At 52.6% G+C, this 17951-nt stretch overlaps 2 protein-coding genes across 4 annotated transcripts in view; both read right to left on the bottom strand.

Moving 5' to 3' along the window:
• Positions 1-801: 801 nt before the first annotated feature.
• On the bottom strand, positions 802-3309 carry DKK1 (dickkopf WNT signaling pathway inhibitor 1). Its single transcript, XM_036404678.2, has 4 exons — positions 3118-3309; positions 2121-2277; positions 1929-2039; positions 802-1264 (listed from the first exon to the last, which is right to left on the bottom strand). Exons 1-4 carry the CDS (start codon positions 3307-3309, stop codon positions 1014-1016), a joined length of 711 nt encoding a protein of 236 aa, XP_036260571.1. The 3' UTR covers positions 802-1013.
• A 1817-nt stretch (positions 3310-5126) lies between these two features.
• Positions 5127-17951, bottom strand: part of PRKG1 (protein kinase cGMP-dependent 1) — a 412591-nt gene continuing 399766 nt past the window's right edge. For all 3 annotated transcript variants that reach the window (XM_036404675.1, XM_036404673.2, XM_054515613.1), the window contains 6 exons: positions 16330-16471; positions 14345-14508; positions 12939-13061; positions 12781-12843; positions 12059-12125; positions 5127-9030 (listed from right to left, as the gene is read on the bottom strand). In XM_036404675.1, the coding sequence (XP_036260568.1) occupies positions 8932-9030; positions 12059-12125; positions 12781-12843; positions 12939-13061; positions 14345-14508; positions 16330-16471 (658 nt within the window). In that variant the 3' untranslated portion in view covers positions 5127-8931. The remainder of the gene's footprint in view (positions 9031-12058; positions 12126-12780; positions 12844-12938; positions 13062-14344; positions 14509-16329; positions 16472-17951) is intronic.

Raw genomic sequence — 17951 nt, 5'->3', positions numbered from 1 at the left:
AACAACCACAAAATGAAGGGAAAAATAAATCTTTATTGTGCATGGAGCAAGGTCGAGATCGGCAGCACCCGTGCTTGGTCCAGGAGTGATCCCTCGCTCCCTCCTCCCTCCCAAAACCAGGGACAGGGATTCTGCTGCCAGGAGCCCTTCCCAGAGCCCCGACCGCGCTCCCTCTCCTCCAGAGGGCATCAGTGGCGACCAGGGAATTCCCAAAAAGCCCCAGGATGAACGGTGCCAACCCATCCCATTCCCGTGGGATGCCGGGGCCCATCTCTCCTCCCCGGGCAGGACCTGGAGGCAGCTCAGGGCGAATTGACAGAAAAACCCAGTGTGTACAAAGCCACAGCCGCGGCCGGAGCGCGGAGAAAGAAAACACAAAATAACCACTCGGTCAGAAGCCATCAGAAGCCGGTCAGTCACCAGAAGCCCCGGCGCTATGTACAGCTAAGTGCCAGCTCGAGTATTCACAACACAGTAACGTACTGCAAGGAGTCGCTGAGGAGAAGTTCCCTTGAGAAACAACCTTCGCTCCGGCGGGGCCGGAGCCTGTCGCGTCCGTCTGTCTGTCCGCATGTCCGTGTGTCGCTCAGGGCCGCCTGAGCGGCACGCGCGCGGGCGGGACGGGGATGCGGCCGTCTGTCCTGTCCTTGTGGTCCGTGTGTCGCTCAGTGCCGCCGGCACCCGTCCGTCCGTCTGTCTGTCCGTGTGGTGTCGCTCAGTGCCGCCGGCACCTGTCCGTCTGTCCGTGTGGTGTCGCTCAGTGCCGCCGGCACGTGTCCGTCTGTCTGTCCGTGTGTCGGTCAGTGGCGCTGGCAGGTGTGCAGGCGGGGCGGGGACGAGTCCGTCTGTCCCGTCCGTGTGTCCGTGTGTCGCTCAGCGCCGCCGGCACCTGTCCGTCTGTCTGTCCGTGTGTTGTCGCTCAGCGCCGCCGGCGCGTGTCCATCTGTCTGTCCGCGTGCCGGTCAGTGGCGCCGGCAGGTGTCCGTCCGTCCGTCCGTCTGTCCGCGTGTCGGTCAGTGGCGCTGGCAGGTGTGCAGGCGGGAGGCGTCGGCGGGCCCGTGCTCCCGCTGCAGGCGGCACGCCAGCCCCTCGGCGCACTGGCAGCGCTGGAAGATCTCGAGGCCGTGCGAGCCTTTCCGCCGGTGCCGGGTGCACACCTGGCCCTCCCGGAGCACCGGCTTGCAGATCTTGGACCAGAAGTGGCGGGCGCAGCAGAGCCCGGCCGCGCAGTCCGACGAGCGCAGGCAGAAGTCGCCCTCCTCTCCTGCGGGGGGACACAGAGGGGACGCTCAGCCGGGCCGAGGGGGGACACCGGGGCGGGGGGGGCATCGCTCGTGGGGCAGGGGGGGCATCCCGAGCCCCCCAAGGGCAGGGTGGGCATCCCGAGTTGGGCTTCTGGAGTTAGTGGGGATGGGGGCATCCCAGAGCGATCCCAAAGGGGGCAGGAGAGAAGGATGAGCATCCCAGAGCGATCACAAAGTGGACAGGAGGGAAAAGAAGAAATCTCGGAGTGATCCCAAAGGGGACAAGAGGGAAAGGATGGGCATCCCGGGTTTGGCTCCTGGAGTTAGTGGGGATGGGGGCATCCCAGAGTGATCCCAAAGGGGATAGAAGGGAAGGGAGAAATCCCAGAGCAATCCCAAAGGGGAAAGGAGGGAAGGGAGGCATCCAGGAGTGATCCCAAAGGGGGCAGGAGGGAAGGATGGGGATCCCGGGTTTGGCTTCTGGAGTTAGAGGGGATGGGGGCATCCCGGAGCGATCCCACAGGGGACGGGAGGGAAAGGGAGAAATCCCGGAGCAATCCCACGGGGGATGAAGGTGCAGGATGGGCATCCCGGACAGGTCTTGGCCAGTCCAGAGCGGTGCCCAGGGGACAGCAGGGAAGGATGGCAGCCTCAGGCGGGGTGCCAGCAGCGGGGCCGCCTCACCTTTGGCCGTGGGGAGCCAGGCGGGAGCGGGCGTCCGCCGGGGCAGCGCCTCGGTGCCCGTCTCGTCCATCTCGGCCGCTCCGTGCGGCGGCTCCAGGGGCGTGCAGAGCCCTGCGGGGACATGGGGCTGTCAGCCACGGCCGGGACACCCTCCCCAGCCCCAGCGCCTCCCCAGGTGTGCAGAGCCCTCACCGTTGCTGCAGCTCATGCCCGGGCAGCACATGGCATCTCGCAGGCAGCGCTTGCGGCGCCGCCGGCAGCCCAGGCACAGCGGGGCCCCCCCGCCCCGGGCCGCGCTCCCGCAGAACTCCTCGGGGCCGCACTCCTCGTCCTCGGCGCACGGGAAAGGCTGGGGGGACACAGAGAAGGCGGGGGGATCAGCGGGGCCGGTGCTGCCATCGCCGAGCGTCCCCCCTCTCCATCCCCGGGGTGTTCCCGCTCCATCCATCCCCCGTGTGTCGCTCACCGCCTCAACCCCGTCCTCGGTGTCCCCTCCATCCCCGAGGTGTCCCCACTCCCTCCGGTGTCTCTGTGTCCCCATCAGCCGATGCGTGCCTCTCCTCCATCCCCGGTGTCCCCCTCTCCATCCCTGGAGTGTCCCCCCATGCCCTGGGCAGCCCCTCCATCCATCCATCCATCCATCCATCCATCCATCCATCCATCCATCCATCCATCCATCCATCCATCCATCCATCCATCCATCCATCCATCCATCCATGCTGTGTCCCCGCCCTCTTCTATCCCTTCCACTCCCGGTGTCCCCTCCATTGCTTGTGTCCCCAGCTCCATCTCCCAGTGTGGGTGAACTCATCCCCGACGTCCCACTCTTCATCCCAAATGTGTCCCTCAACTCCATCCCCGACGGGTCCCATCCATCCCTGCTGTGTGTCCCCTTCCATCCCCCGGTGCGTGTCCCCATCTCCCCTCCCGGTGTGTGTGTCTCTATTCCCGCTGTGTGTCCCCATCTCCACTCCCGGTGTGTATCCCCCTCTTCCCGGTGTGTGTCCCCCTCCACTCCTGCTGTCCCGCCGCTCCATCCCGGTGTGTGTCCCATCCATCCCTTGGTGTGTATCCCTCTATTCCCGCTGTGTGTCCCCATCTCCATCCCCGGAGTGTGTCCCCCTCTACTCCCGGTGTCTGTCCCCATCCATCCCCGCTGTCCCGCCGCTCCATCCATGCTCTCTCCTACCTGTCGGGTGGCGGCCGGCGGGGCCTTATTGCTGCCGTCGAACGGGGGTGCGGGGGCGGCGCTGGTCTCGGCCGCCCCTCCCGGGGGGGGTCCCTTGATGGCGTTGGAGCTCAGGGCACCCCCGGGAGCCGCCGCCCGCCCCGCCGGGGCCGCGCAGCTCAGCGCCGCCAGCAGCGCCACCAGCCCCCGCATCCTGGTGCCCACTGCCGTGCCCTCCGTGCCCGCGCAGTCCCCGAGCAGCAGCAGCGAGCCGCCAGCAGCGGCTCCTGCGCTCCTCCGCCGCCTTTATACCCCCGAGGCTGCCTCCTGCCCGCCCCCTCGGGGCGGGGGGCCCGCCGGCTGCGATTTCAAAGCCTTCCCGGGTGGGGGCTGTGCCCGTGAGCCCCCAAAGCCGCCCCCACCCCGCCCCGAGGGCTCCCACATTGGTCGGGAGGGGGTTTCGCAAGGGCGAGGGCAGACCCCGCCATCCAGCATCCCTCCTCCCCCGGGTCCCGGCCAGATGCTCCGCACTCCCCGACGCCGCCGCTGTCTCCGGCCGGGCGCGCCCGACGGAGGGGACCGGCGAGAGGGACGGGGGGGACACTCCCCCTTGTGCAAGCCCCCATCCATGGTGGGTGGGAGCCGCTGTGGGTGCGCAGAGCCCCCCGCCCTCCCCCGATGGCAGAGTCGGTCCTTTGGTCTCCTCTAAGTCTCCCCCCACAACCCCCCGCCGCCTCCCCCGCGTCCTTCCTGGCGCCAGCGCAGCCTTGCAGGAAAGGAGAGGGGCAGGAAAGGAGAGGGGCTGGAAAGGAGACGAGAGGGGCTGCTCCGCATCCCCCCGCGCCGGGCGCTGTGCGGGGACACGGAGGTGGCGGCGGGGGACGGGGACACACGGTGGGACTCTCGCTGTCCTCCCCCTACTCCCCTGACCCCAGCCGGGGCAGGAGGCAGCGTCGGTGGGGGGGGAGCTCGGGGCCCTTTGATGCGGGGAGATCAAAGGCGTCGCCCCCCCTCTCCTTTCCCAATTTCCCCCCCCTCCATTCCCATTTTTCCCTCCCCATTCCCTCCATTCCCCCCACCGGGGCAGAGCGGCCCCAGGGCGCCCCCTGGCGGCCCCGCCGCGCCATCGCGCCCCCACTCCCCCCTCCCCGCTCCGCTAATTAACTCTCGTTAATTAACCCCCCTTAATGAACCCGGCTTTTCCCGGCGGCGGGCCCGCGCTCCCGGTAATTTATTTTCTCTGCTTGGTTTAAATGAGAATACGAAGAGCCGGAGCAGCGCCCCCGAAATCCCCGCGGTGGGGTATCCCGGAGGCGGCAATTCCTGCAATGAACGCTCTCTCGGTATCGCTGTCCCGGTATCCATTATCAGCCGTTCCAGCCCCGAATGGCTCAAGCCGGGCTAATAATTGCCTGGGAAGGTTTCGGGAGCACGGCGGGCAGGTGCCGTCAGCAGCGGCTGAGTCACGGCCGGGCGACATCCCCGGCACAGCCCGGCCACCCCTCCTGCCCTCCCTATTTTTAGCCTGGAATAACGAGAGCCACGCCTCGCCCCGAAATCTCGGTGTTCCCCTGGCGGTTTCAGGTGAGGGCCACGTCACCCTGGGGTATTTATTGCATTATTAACTTGGACCTGCGATTGCTGCATCCAGCAAAACGATTGGTGACGATTGCCAGCTCCTCCTTGGGCTCTTACCACATTTATTCCCCTCCTGAGAGGATGTTTTATTGCTCCTTTCTCCCGGCTTTTGCTCACCTCTGTGTCATCATCAAATCATAGAATGATTTTGAGCTGGAAAGGACATCAAAGCCCATCCAGTGCCAACCCTGCCATGGGCAGGGACATCTTCCACTGTCCCAGGCTGCTCCAAGCCCTGTCCAACCTGGCCTTGGGCACTGCCAGGGATCCAGCCACAGCTTCTCTGTGTGGGAACTGTGGGAACAGAACTTTTGTAACCCCATATTTCACCACCTTCCTGAAGATCTCTCCCAAACTCAGCTCCTGCTCTGGAAGAAACCCACTGACAGCCGTTGAAAAGTAATTATTTTTATTTCAACTCTATAAAGTATACAACAGGCACTCGGCAATTACAGCTGCAGGGGGAGTACAGAGCGAAACAAAAGCCATGGAAGTTTATGGAAAAAAAGAAAAAAATAAACAAACCCAAAAGTTCCTCAGTCAACATCCAAAGAGTGCAAGCGGCCGATGGCCGGGGCGTGACCGACATCGGCCCGACAAACAAAACCTCTGCCATGGAAGGAGAGAAAATCAGAGTATAAAACAAAGGGCTGGGGTAAAACAAGCGTAAATCGGGGACTCAGGGGGAGAGGCAACTCCAAATGGGAATTTCCCCTTTTTCTGAGAAAGCCCTAAAAGCGCCCAAGTCTCGGTGTCAGGGCTGGGGAGGCAGGAGAGTTTCCAGGGCTCATCCAAGCACAGATCCTGTTTGGTGGAGTGGTGCAAAGGAGCCTCGGCTTTGCACCGGGGTTTTAGGTCAGGAAAACGCTGCCAGGGTGGATTTTTCCCAGGTGGGAGATTCCCCAGGGAGGGCTGTGTGGGACAGCACGGATGGGTGGGATCTGCAGAGCTTAGCAAAACAGGAATACCTGTCTACAGACTGCTAGGATGTCAGAGATTAATTTGACCCGCACATCACATTTATACATTTCACAGAAATGACTCTGTATCTCATTAACAGATACACAGCTCTGGTACATTGAACAGAAATCAGAGAACGACGTCATCATTTCTGGAATTCATCGAGATCAGATAATAAAGGCTTAGAAATCGGTAGCAGAAAGAACTGTAAAACGCAGCAAGCTAAGAAAGGACGACAGTTTGAGGTGTGTTTGTCTTTGTCATGCAGCATAACACCAAATTTGTCTCTTTTTTTTTTTTTTCTCAATAAGATGCCATGGATTTAAGGCACTTGCAACAATGCCAGATAGCCAGTGACGTTCTAGAACTATGGGACGGGTGGGTGAACAGGACAGCTGACAGAAAGTTTAATCATACTGACAAATATGACATTAATTCAAGTCTACCTCGACCTAAAAACATTACATTACAAATAAGAAAATGAAGGAATAATGCCATGGAACTGGAAAAGAACAGAAAGTCCTGTGTGACCCACAAAACATCGACACAAAAATACCTATTTACAGAAATATCTGCTCGTGGTCCTGTTGTTGAAGAAGAGTTTGCTGTGGGCAGTGCAGCTCCAGGAGAAGCCACAAAACCACTCAAAGCCCCCTCTGGAAACATGGGAGCCGATTCCCCCTTCCCTAAAAACGCTGTCATCCCATAGATCAGGAAAGGAGACAAACAAATAAGGACAGGAGGTGGAAACACAGAGGCAATCCCTTGTTGTGGATATATAGAGATATATATAAAGCAACTTAAATATATTATTATAACTGAAGGCTTATCATATACATATGCCAAGTGTTAATGCTCAGGAGAGGCCATGGAAGTCGAGTGAGGTGTTTGATATCAAAATAAACTCAGATTCAGCACAGTGCACGCTGCAGGTGTCAATTCCCATGCCTGGCACAAGGAAAAAAAGGGACAGGAAAAAGAAACCCAACTGCTCAGCCCATTTCAGACCCTCCTTCCTGTCACGTTTTCAGGTTGATCCCCAAATCCTTGTGGTGCTTTGTCCTCCTTGCCTGCCAATTTCATCAGGTGTCACCATCCTGGGACAAACTCCTACAGGAAGCTGTCCCCATGGAGTGAAAGTCCAGGGGGATGTGAGGAGGGAAGCATTTGGCTGTTAGGCCTGTTTAAGATGCCTGGTGAATGTTTTAGCCCTCGTGCTCAGCCTTGGCTCTCAGTGCTGTCCATCCCTTGGAGAAAGGTGGAAAAGCCAGTAGGTGCTGCCTTTTCCCTGTGATTTTGAAGGCAATCAAAGTTTTAATGGTTAAAGAACAGCAGAAGTGACTGTACCAGAGGTGTGGCCTCACCCTTTGGGAAACAGAGGGAATTCCAGAGCCACAGACTGGTTTCAAAGGTGTCACACGACCCAGCTCATGCTGAACAGCAGACACGGCCCACGCTGTCAAAATACCATTTTGATTACATCCTTTAATGAAAAACATGCAAAAGAGTTGGGACTCAGCATCAGGGAAGGAATTTTTTACTGCTCAAACAGACCTTTTCCATGTAATATGTGGAAAAAGTCCTTGTCAGCAAGACTTGATCTTTCCACGGCCAGCTCTTGGCAGCTGAGATTGAAAGGAGGCAGCACCTGCCCACCCATGGCAGGGACTGGAAGGAGAGGACCTTTAAGGTCCCTTCCAACCCAAACCATTCCATCATTCCATGATTCTGTGATTTTTTTGGGTCAGGTCTCTCAGAGAGACCAAAAGCTGATGTTTCCTGTTGGATAATGGAATAAAACTTTCAGTCCTGTGTGTATGCAACAAATGGGCACCCAGGACAGGATCCCTCTGCTGCATCCTATAAACCAGAGGAGGGAATTCCAGCAAAGGAAAAGCAGTAGAAGTGAGGGAAAAGCATGTCCTGATAATATTGTTTTCCCTAGTTCTTTTTTCCATATGGATTTGGCCATCCCTGTTAAACACAGTCACGTGGACCTGGCACACTGGAGACCTCACAGGGATCTTCCATTGAATTCCACTGACTTTCCTGTGGAGCTCCTTAGCCTGGAGGGGCATCAGGATTACTGGCAGTGTTCCATCAGAGCCAGGATTTCTATTTTAATGAGATTCTTTAAACATGAAAGAGATGCAGACATGGAGACACGGAATCACCAAAAGGGAGAACGGAGCCTCTGCTACATATTCCTGACAGGATGGGTCAGGGACAGGTTTCTTCCCAGGTGAGGGATGGATGTAGCACCTCAAGAGGATATCACAGGTCTCATGTTTTTCCCTTTGAGCCCAAAAAGATCCAAGTTATCCTTAATTTTATACCTAATCAGACTGGTGGGCTGCTGTTGCTTTGTTCAGGACCGTGACTGGAGCACTGTGAAATGGATCAACGGATGTGAAATGGATCAGTGGATGTACAGTGGATCAATGGATGTAGAACAGATCAGTGGATGTACAGTGGATCAATGGATGTAGAACAGATCAGTGGATGTACAATGGATTCATTCCACGATTTTCTCTTTCCATGCATGTGTTGGTACCAAGGGAAAGGAGAACTGAAGCCCAAAGGTGGCGCTGCCACGTGAGGGAAGCGACCCAACCTCTGCCTCGACAGCATCTGCAGCAGTTGTGCTTTTGTTTGACCAGGCTGAGCTAAAATGTTTCCAAAACAAAGAGGAAGGGAACATTCAGTCTCGTCAGGAATACTGCTAGGGAAGGAAAAGGACACATTCCCCACTGCTTTGACGGGAGCGCTTTGCCCGTGCTCCTCCTGGGCTCCAGCGCTGCCCTGTGGAGCTCAGAGGGTGGGAATAGCCCAAATCCTGCACTGGAGTAGCTGCAGCACTTCATAAGTTACTACTGATCCTAGGGAAAAAGCAGCTGGAATTTAAGTGCCTCTTACTCTACGGATCTGTCACTCTGCTAATCAAGAGTGGGCCAGGATCTCTGGGGCCACAGAAGAGGAGTTCTGTGCCAGAGCAAGGCTCTGTGCCAGGACCACCGTGCCCAAGCCAGGTCACGTTCCAACAGAAAACATGGAGAGCACTATTGTCACTAAGCAAGAAGTCCTAATGCCACTGGAGTTACTGGAGCAGCATCAATCAAGGCATCGTGGTGACCCCGAGCACAAATCCTCCCCGATTCCGGTCTTCCCGTTCCGCTGGCAGCCACGTCCCAGGAAAAGCTGTCCTCAGCAAGGCAGAAGCAGGTAAGAGAAAGAACATTAAAAATCTATGTCCCATCCTGAGTTGTCGTCAGGGGGTGGCTCGTCACTGTCCTCTGGGAAGCTGTCAAAGTTGCTTGTGTCCGTGGGAGACGCGACCTGCGGGGGGAAGAGCAAGGAGAAGGGGATGTTCATCCCAGGGCTGGCATTCCCTCTTCATCCCACAGAATCCCCAGCAAGGCAGGGAAGTGCTGCATGCACAGCTTTTTGCTGAGGCGTTTCCCCCAGCTCTCCTGAGTTTTCCTACCCATTGCCACAAGGTTATCACAACAGCTTGGGGAAAGAGCCCAGGATTTCCCATCCATGGATCCAGGATGCTGAGCCCTGCTGCCTTGAAGCTTCTGACATTGCTCAGCCTCAGGATCCTTCCAGAGAAACCCATCTTCCCAGGATGAAGGCCCAGCCCATTTCTTTTTTGGAAATAATGACATTTGAAATCTATCCTGGCTACAGAATTTATGGTTTTCCTGCTTTGTGACAGCGAGGGAAACTTTCTTACACTGAGGACTTGATAAAGTCAAGACAATAAAAAAAAATAAAACAATTTAAGAGGAAACCAGCAACTCTCCAGCCCAAAACAATGAGAGTCTTACTTGAAATTTAATACTTTAAGCTTTACCCAGAGCAGGAAAACACTTGCTGCTGTTTTCAGTCATTTCATTTGGGAAGAGCCTGAGCCAGGGGACAACTGACAAGCATTAAATCCCAGAATTCTGGAATGGTTTGGGTAGGAAGGGACCTTAAAGACCCATCCAGTCCCACCCTCCCACACCTTCCACTGTCCCAGGTTTCTCCAAGCCCCAAAGTCCAACCTTGGGCACTGCCAGGGATCCAGGGGCAGCCCCAGCTGCTCTGGGCACCCTGTGCCAGGGCCTGCCCACCCTCACAGGAATATTTTTGCCCACAGGAATATTTTTTTCCCAGTATCCAGCCTGGATTGATCTCAGGGGTTGCCCCAACCCACTGGGCCTTGTTAACCCTCCTGAGATTCCCATTTGATGTTGGATGCTGCTGCAAGCCTTGGGAAAAGACAGGAGCTCCAACTCCAGCTCCACATTCAATGTGCTGCCCAACTGCATCAGCATTTTCCTGCTGCTGAACACTTTTTGGGGCAAATCAGGATTGTGGAATACCTGACTCATTTTGGAAAAAAAAACCCCACCCTACAAAATCTTAATTTCTTTCAGGTTATCTGGATCTGTTGACTCTGTTGGGGCTCCTTCACCCTTTGCTTGCTCAGCTCATCTTTGGCAGAGTCCTGAGCTTTTAAGAAGAGGTAAAATCACAGATTCCAGCTGTAGTATCAAGGCTCAGCAGTGTCCTAGCAGCAGGTTGTAAATTGGGATCTTTCCAAAAATCCCATGGAACAAGAGCTTTGATTGCCTCACTGGCAGAGCCACGTAAGAAATGAGAGTTAAAGAGCTGGAAAAAGCCTTTTATTTTTCAAAGAAAAAGGAACTGATCTGTATGTTTGGTCCTGCTGGCTCTTTCCCAGCTAACAAGGAGAGGTGGATTGAAGGAAAAGTGCATGTCTGCCACCAGAGCTGTATTTTGGGTCACTTTTCAGAGTGGCAGCTGAGACTTTGCCAAAAAAACTTGTGGAAAATGAGCTGGAGTAGGATTGACAGCTCTGGGGTTGACAAAATTCACAGTTCATGGCTTTGGAGAGGATCTCAGGAGTAGGTCTGGAGGAGCTGCTACTCCCAAGAGCCCAGGGAAAGGATGAGCTGCGTTGAACCAGGATTAGGGCCAGCCTGGAGCTGTCCTGGAAGAGGGAAGGATGCTCCCCCTATTCCAGTTAGCCTTGCTGTGTGGGGTAAGAGCAGGATTGGAAATGCTCCTACTAAAGTAAAAACCCACCAAAACCAGTTAGGAAGACATCCTGGGTTTTTTTCAGGCTACATGGACATCCTGCTTTCCTAAAGCAGGAATTGCAGCTGGATGTGAAGGAGCAAACGTGACTTTATTGCCTGACATGAAATGTGATCCTGCTGATGAATGAATAGGCATTAAAAATAGGCCAAGGCCAGGCTGGACAGGGCTTGGAGCAGCCTGGGATAGTGGAAGTGGAAGATGCCATGGAAGGTGATGGAACTGGATGATCTCAAAGGCCCCTTCCAACCCAAACCAGGCTCATAGCTTGAGCTTGAAAGAAAAAACCCCAACCAAACCCAGCTTTGATCTCTAAAACATTTCTGAGTTGTTATTGGAGGGATTTGGCAAGTCCTGCTTTCCCCATTGACTCCAGGAGTTCCTGCATCCACAGGACAAAAAGGGGGGATGGGAAACCCTCCTGCTCTTTCCCTAAGCAAACTTTGGGATGGCAGACTCAGCCCCTGAGCTGGGCCTGCCCCTGCTGCAGGAGCTGCAGGATGGAGCAATGGGGTGCAATTAAACCCCCATTAATGGCATTCTCCCGGTGATCCCGAGGGATTAAGCTGGAACAAGGAGGGGAGGCTGCAGGACAGAAGGGGCTGAGGTAATTTCTGTCAGCTAATCCTGTTTGGTTTCCCTTTGCAGCGGGCCTTTGAGGGCAGGGAGCTCACAAAGACATCAAAGGAAGGGCTTTGCTGCAAAGGAAAACGAGCGGAGCTGTCCCTCCGCGCCCGCTCCCGGTTAAACATCAACAGCTTTTCATGTAGGACATGGATGCAGGGCAAAGAGGGGCACAAAAGACAGCACAGAAGGGAAGGTTAATGTGAAAGAAAAGGAAGATGGCATCCAAATCCCACTTGCCTTTGCAAAGGAAATGAGAATAAAGGAGAAGGGGAGAGGACACAGCTGCGAGAAGGGGTGGAAGGGGCAGCTCTCCATGGAAAGGGGAAAAGGAGATGCAGAAACAAGTGGAGCAGGTGAGAGAGGGGAAAATGTGCTGGAGTGGGTGATCCTGCCTCAACCCCCTGCTGCAAAGGGGATTTCTCCATGGCTGTGCCCTCCTCACACTGCCTTCCCAGGGAAGAGCCTGCCTGGAGAGCAAGCTTAGCTGGGAATGTGCCTAAAATTATTTTCCAAGCATCTCCAGAAGATAAAGCACATTATTCCCACATAACCCAGTATACTACTGCCCAAAGCTCACAGCATCATAGGAATTGCCCATGGAGGAGAAAACAATGGTAGGAAAACTTACACTTGGGATTATGGGAGGTGTCAGTGTCCCTTTCCGTAACCCTTCCCAGTTAAAGCCTTCAAACCATCTGAAGGGAGGGAAGAATCCAACAGTTAGACAGGTGTAGCACAAAAAGAACAGAAAATTGATTAAACAACAGGTTTCATGCCCCACAGACTTTGCTTTCAAATCCCCTTGCAATTTTTCCTGTCATCTTTTTTGGGGACCAAGAAGGAAGAGTGTGCAGTGACCCCGTGGTGACACCACCCAAGTGGAAATTGCCAACGCTCAAATGGGAACCATTCCTTGCTGCAGGTGTCCTGGAAGCTGCTCCTTCCCTTCCAGAGGGTGGATCCATCCCACAGGAGACCTTTTTTCCCTGTGGAATTGGGTAAACTCCCAACTTCATGCTCAAGGATGCCCCACTCATGGTTTTCCTCAGGTTTGCTCAAGGTGAGAGGATGAACCCTGAGCCTTCCCACAAAAATATCCATCCAATCCATTCCTGCTGCTTTGGGGATGGGAGAAGAGATGATCCAGCACAGATGGATGAGAGAAATTCTTCCTGGAATGGTTCTCTCACCTGTTCTTATCCCAAAAAACTCCTAAGACTTCATGTAACCCCTACCATGGGACCAAAAGGGAGGATGAATTTACATGATGGATAGGAAATGGCTTTTAGGGGAAAATCGAGGTGTTTGAAATGCCTCTTTCTGGAGTTGGCTGCTGGAGAAGACACTTACTTGTGCTTTTGGATATCTTTCACTCCATTTTTCAAGTTCCCTAATCTTTCTGATGGATTGTCCCTGTAAAAGGAAGAACAAATCCTAAATCCCTCTGCCCAGCTCGTTTCTTTGCAAACAACATCAAGGCTTTTTGTTTTATTCTTACATCCACTTACCTGCATAGTTTTTTAATTAAGTTAGCAGCATTTTTGGCAATCTTCTTTGGAAATTCAATCATGTCTATTCCCCTTAATATGATGTTATAGGTCTTCATGGGGTCTGGGCCTGAGAAAGGGGGACTTCAGAGGGCACAGGGAACAACAACAACAAAAAAAAGATTAAAAACTTGTCTTTCATAAAAATTTGTCTTTAAAACAGCATTGAAGTCTAATAAAATAAACCCAGATAAGAAAAGGTAGATGACAACCAGGAATGCTTTGCTTCCCACGATCCTAACCATTTCTCAAGGAGCTCTGGAATTCAGGCAAGCACCAAAAAGAAGTTTTCCATGCTAAACCTCTTCTTCCCATGGCAGCTGCATCCCAGCAGCCCGAGGCAGGAGGCTCTGAGCAGCATTCCCTGGCTTATCTTTGTGTGATTCCTGATTCCAGTGGGGATTAATTGGCTTTCCATGGATGGGGGGCTGTGTGTGAAGGATGGGCAGGTGGAGGGGATGGATCTCCTGGGGGTGAGGTGAGGGAGCTCCAGGAAGCCAAGAGCAGCAGTGATATCCCAAATTAAATATGGGAAGGGATGGATGGTGCCCAATCTGCCTGCTCCTTTCCAGCAGTGAGGAATCTCCCCAGCTCAGTGCAAACCCTTCCCCTTTTCCCACCATTTCCAGACCCTTCAGGGCCAAATCCTTCCCCTTTTCCCAGATTTCCAGACCCTCCAGGATCAAACCTCCAGAGCTGAGTGCAAACCCTTCCCCTTTTCCAGCCATTTCCAGACCTTTCAAGGCCAAACCCTTCCTCTTTTCCCACCATTTCCAGACCATTCAGGGTCAAACCCTTCCCCTTTTCCCATCATTCAGGGCCAAACCTTCCCCTTTTCCTATCATTTCCAGACCATTCAAGGCCAAACCCTTCTTCTTTTCCCACCATTTCCAGACCATTCGGGACCAAACTCATCCTCTTTTCCCATAATTTCCAAACCCTTCAGGGCCAAATCCTTCCCCTTTTCCCAGATTTCCAGACCCTTCAGGATCAAACCTCCAGAGCTGAGTGCAAACCCTTCCCCTTTTCCCACCATTTCCAGACCATTCAGGGCCAAAACCTTCCCCTTTTCCCATCATTTAGGGCCAAACCTTCCCCTTTTCCCACCATTTCCAGACCCTTCAGGGCCAAACCCTTCCCCTTTTCCCATCATTCCGGGCCAAACCCTTCCTCTTTTTCCCACCATTTCAGACCATTCAGAGCCAAACCCTTCCTCTTTTCCCATCATGTCCAGCCCACTTAGAGCCAAAAAAAGACGATTTGAGGGGAAAAGCCACCGTGGAGTTCCCTGGCCCAGCCCTACCCCTGCCCTGGCCTCATCAGGGTGAGAAGGGCAGAAATCTTGGGATGAATTTCAATGCCCATACCTGCCAGTCAGGAGCTCATACATCAGGATTCCCAGGGACCAGTAGTCTGCTGAAATGTCATGACCTTTGTTCAGGATGATCTCGGGGGCTACGTACTCCGGGGTGCCACAAAAAGTCCATGTTTTCTTTCCAAATCCTATTTTCTTTGCAAAGCCAAAATCGACCTGGGGGAAGGGGCAGGAGAGAGTCAGGGCAGGGCATCAGAGGGAATGTCAGCCCTGGGCTCTGCTCCTCTTGAAGTGAAGCAAGGCAGAAAGGAGGATTCCTCATGGGAATTTTCTCCCAATTAAAGCACCGAGGGTCATTCCAGGACCAGGGAACCACAGTGACCTTTTTGCTGATTTATCCTTGGGAAAATTCTCATCAGGGAAGCAAACACCAGCACCAAGGGTTTCTTGGGGGTTGGGATTGATGTCACTCACAGGGCAGATTGATTTATTTTGCTTTTTTTTTCTGTTAAATTTAAATTAACATGGGCAAGGAATGGTTTTAAGCTGTGAGAGGGCAGGGCTGGAATTTTGGAGCTTTAAAGTCCATTCCAACCTAAACCATCTTGGGATTCTGGGATTTTAGGAGAAGATGGAAAGAAAAATAATGGAGTAAAAGTGAAGTCTACAAGACACATTGTAGGCTGAATTTTGAAGGATGAATCCTTCAAAATTAATTCCAAGTGGGCAGCAGGGTGGAAACTGTCCATGACATGACCTTTATTTATTTTTTTTTTTTTAATGAGATGGGTTTTAAGGTCCCTTCCCACCCAAACCATTCCAGGATCCTGTGATTTAGGCACCTCCTGCCCAGTTTGGTTTCCTCTCCCAACATCAGGGTGAAGTAGCACAAGTGTCCTCCCTGTTTGGCTGTTGGGATGTGCTGGGCTCACCACCAGCCCCGCTGTGGCCCTAGAGCAGTGTCAAGCATGGAAAATCAGATTATGCTGGGAAGTGGAGTCCTCTGGGGCTGGTCAGGAACCCACAGGGTCACAGGGCTCTGGGACACTCAGGGACACACCTGAGGAGCTGGGGGCTGCTGAGGGACCAGCACAGACCCATCCCAGATGCTCCTGGGGGGGGAGAAGGACAGTCCTGCACCTCATCCTCCTCTACCTCAGAGGAGCCCCAGGCTCAGGGAAATGCCCCAGAGGGTAAATTCCAGTGTCATTCAGGAGGTGACACGTGGAGGCTGCCACCAGGCTGTGATGATGGCCTGAGCTACTGTCCCCAAAGAGCCCCAGACCAAGACACAGAGCCCTTGGCCCCTCATGAGCCCCTGGGGCCATCAGCCCCTCCTGGACCAGCTCCTTTTAGGGCTCCTGTCCTTCACTGGTGGCTTCCCAAGGGCCCACATCCTGCAGCACCTCCCACCAAGGGAACTATTTCATCTCTCCTGCCCCTCTCCATGCCCTCACCAGGCCATTTGGGGTACCCCTAAAAAGCAGGGTGCCTTTCCTGAGTTCTGGGGTTATTTTTTTGCCCAGGACAGCCAGGTGGCTTTCTCCTGATGCTTTCTCTGCATTGCAGGAGCATGGACCTGAATCCCAAGCCAGAACCACAGAAGTCAGAGAATTCACAGAACTACTGGGTTGGAAGAGACCTCCAAGATCATTGAGTCCAACCCAGCCCCAACCCCTCAGCTAAACCCTGGCACCCAGAGCCACATCCAGGCTGGTTTTAAACACATCCAGGGGTGGTGACTCCACCACCTCCCTCGGCAGACCATTCCAGAACTTTATCACCCTTTCTGTAAAAAAGCTTTTTCCTGATATCCAACCTATATTTCCCTTGGGCCAGCTTGAGACTATGACCTCACAGTCAGCATTTCTCAGCTCAGCCATGCCCTGAGCCCTGCTGGAAGTCAGGAAAACATCCCAGTGGTGATGACACCACCTTGCCCTGATCTCCTCTCAGCATCCCCTCATGGACCCTGTGGAAGGACTTTGCTCCTCACCCTTTCTGGTCAAAGCTGGGGGGATTTTTCTGGGCACTCACCAGCTTGGCATAACCTCGGTGATCCAGGATGAGGTTCTCTGGCTTGAGGTCCCTATAAATGATCCCTTTGGAATGCAAGTAGGCAAAGGCTTCCACCACGCACGCCGTGTAGAACCTGGTGGTGGAATCCTCGAATGAACCCCTGTGGGAAGGAGAAAGGGAGGGAAAAGGGGATAAAGCCATTAGATGAATCCTTGGGAAGTGGTTTCCTTCCCCATGGAATTCATTCTGCTGTTAAAACTTTGATTTCTGCAGTAAAATCACTTTTTAACACTGGGAAAGTTCCTGGTGCTAAACTCACTTTTATATCTCTATATATAAAATATATCTCACTTTTATATATCTCTCTCTCTCTATATATATATTCACTTTTATATCTCTCTCTATAAAATATATCTCATTTTTATCTCTCTCTCTCTATATAAATATTCAATTTTATATCTCTGTATTTCTATAATCTAGTTAAATTTCCATTTTTCAAGAAGCCTCTTTGCTATCTCTTTATATAAAATATATCTCTCTATATATATCTATATATAAAATCTCTCTATATAAAATATATCTCGCTTTTATATCTCTCTCTATATATATTCACTTTATATCCCTATATATAAAATATTTCTCACTTTTATATCTCTCTCTATATATATATATTCAATTTTATATCTCTATATTTCTCTAATCTAGTTAAATTTCCATTTTTGAAGAGGCCTCTTTGCCTCCAATATCTGAAGCTATTTTAAGGTTTTATTCTATAATTTAGAAATAAAACTTTAAAATCCTTGTCCTGTAAGCAAAAAGATATTTTTTTCTAATTACAACTTTGGGGTTTGAGTGCTAAAACTCCTTTGAGGAGTGCAGATAAGTTCTGTATTAATGTTCCTAACTGAGACAAAAGGCAGAAAAATCAAGGCTGTGGGGATTTGAAGAGTTAACGCAAATCCCAAACTGCCCCTTTGGATCCTTGTTTCTGAAGTTTTCCAAAGAAAACCTCATCCCCCTGCCTGCTGGGGGCTGGCTCAGACCAGAGGGTGTCTAAGCTAGATGGCAGCAGAACCTCAGTTTAAATCCCAGAGAATTAAAGATGGAATTATCAGGCTCTGACAAAAAAAAAATCAGGAAAAATCCCACCCAGCACCTTCTAACTTTGCTCCAGTTCCCCTTTCAGTGAGAAAAATGCTGTTGGGAAAAGGAAGAACTAGAGGAAAAATAGTTCTGGGGAATCAAAAGACAACTTAATCTTCCTGACCAATCTTTCCAAATTTAATGGAATTCTGTTCCAGAGATGAGGCTATTCCAGAATTACAATTCCCTGCTTTTTTTTCCTGCTCTGTGGGCACATCCCACATGTACCCAGGAGCCCCAAACACTCCAAGGAGCCCCAAACACTCCAAGGTGACCCCTTCCAAGGCAGGGACTGTGGGGTTTTGGACATGCATGCTTTCCTAACTCATTTTTTTTTCCATGTCACTGCTGCATCCTGATAGAACAGTGCTCCTGGCAGAGTGTGGATTCTGATTCCCACTTGAATCAGCAGCCCTGGTGTATATATGGGATTTCTGGGCCAGCAGACCCTGCACAGCTCTCAATTTCCCCCTGCTCATTGCTCTCAGTCCTGGCTG

Source organism: Molothrus ater, chromosome 8, assembly GCF_012460135.2.
Source record: "Molothrus ater isolate BHLD 08-10-18 breed brown headed cowbird chromosome 8, BPBGC_Mater_1.1, whole genome shotgun sequence".
Taxonomy (NCBI): domain Eukaryota; kingdom Metazoa; phylum Chordata; class Aves; order Passeriformes; family Icteridae; genus Molothrus; species Molothrus ater.
This window is presented reverse-complemented; position numbering and strand designations above follow the sequence as displayed.

Coding starts and splice junctions, on each gene's coding strand:
- DKK1 (XM_036404678.2), bottom strand. CDS start 3,309: ATGCGGGGGCTGGTGGCGCTGCTGGCGGCGCTGAGCTGCGCGGCCCCG. Junction 2,278..3,117: donor CGCCGGCCGCCACCCGACAG/GTAGGAGAGAGC, acceptor GTGTCCCCCCAG/CCTTTCCCGTGCGCCGAGGA. Junction 1,265..1,928: donor CTGGCTCCCCACGGCCAAAG/GTGAGGCGGCCC, acceptor GTCCCCCCGCAG/GAGAGGAGGGCGACTTCTGC.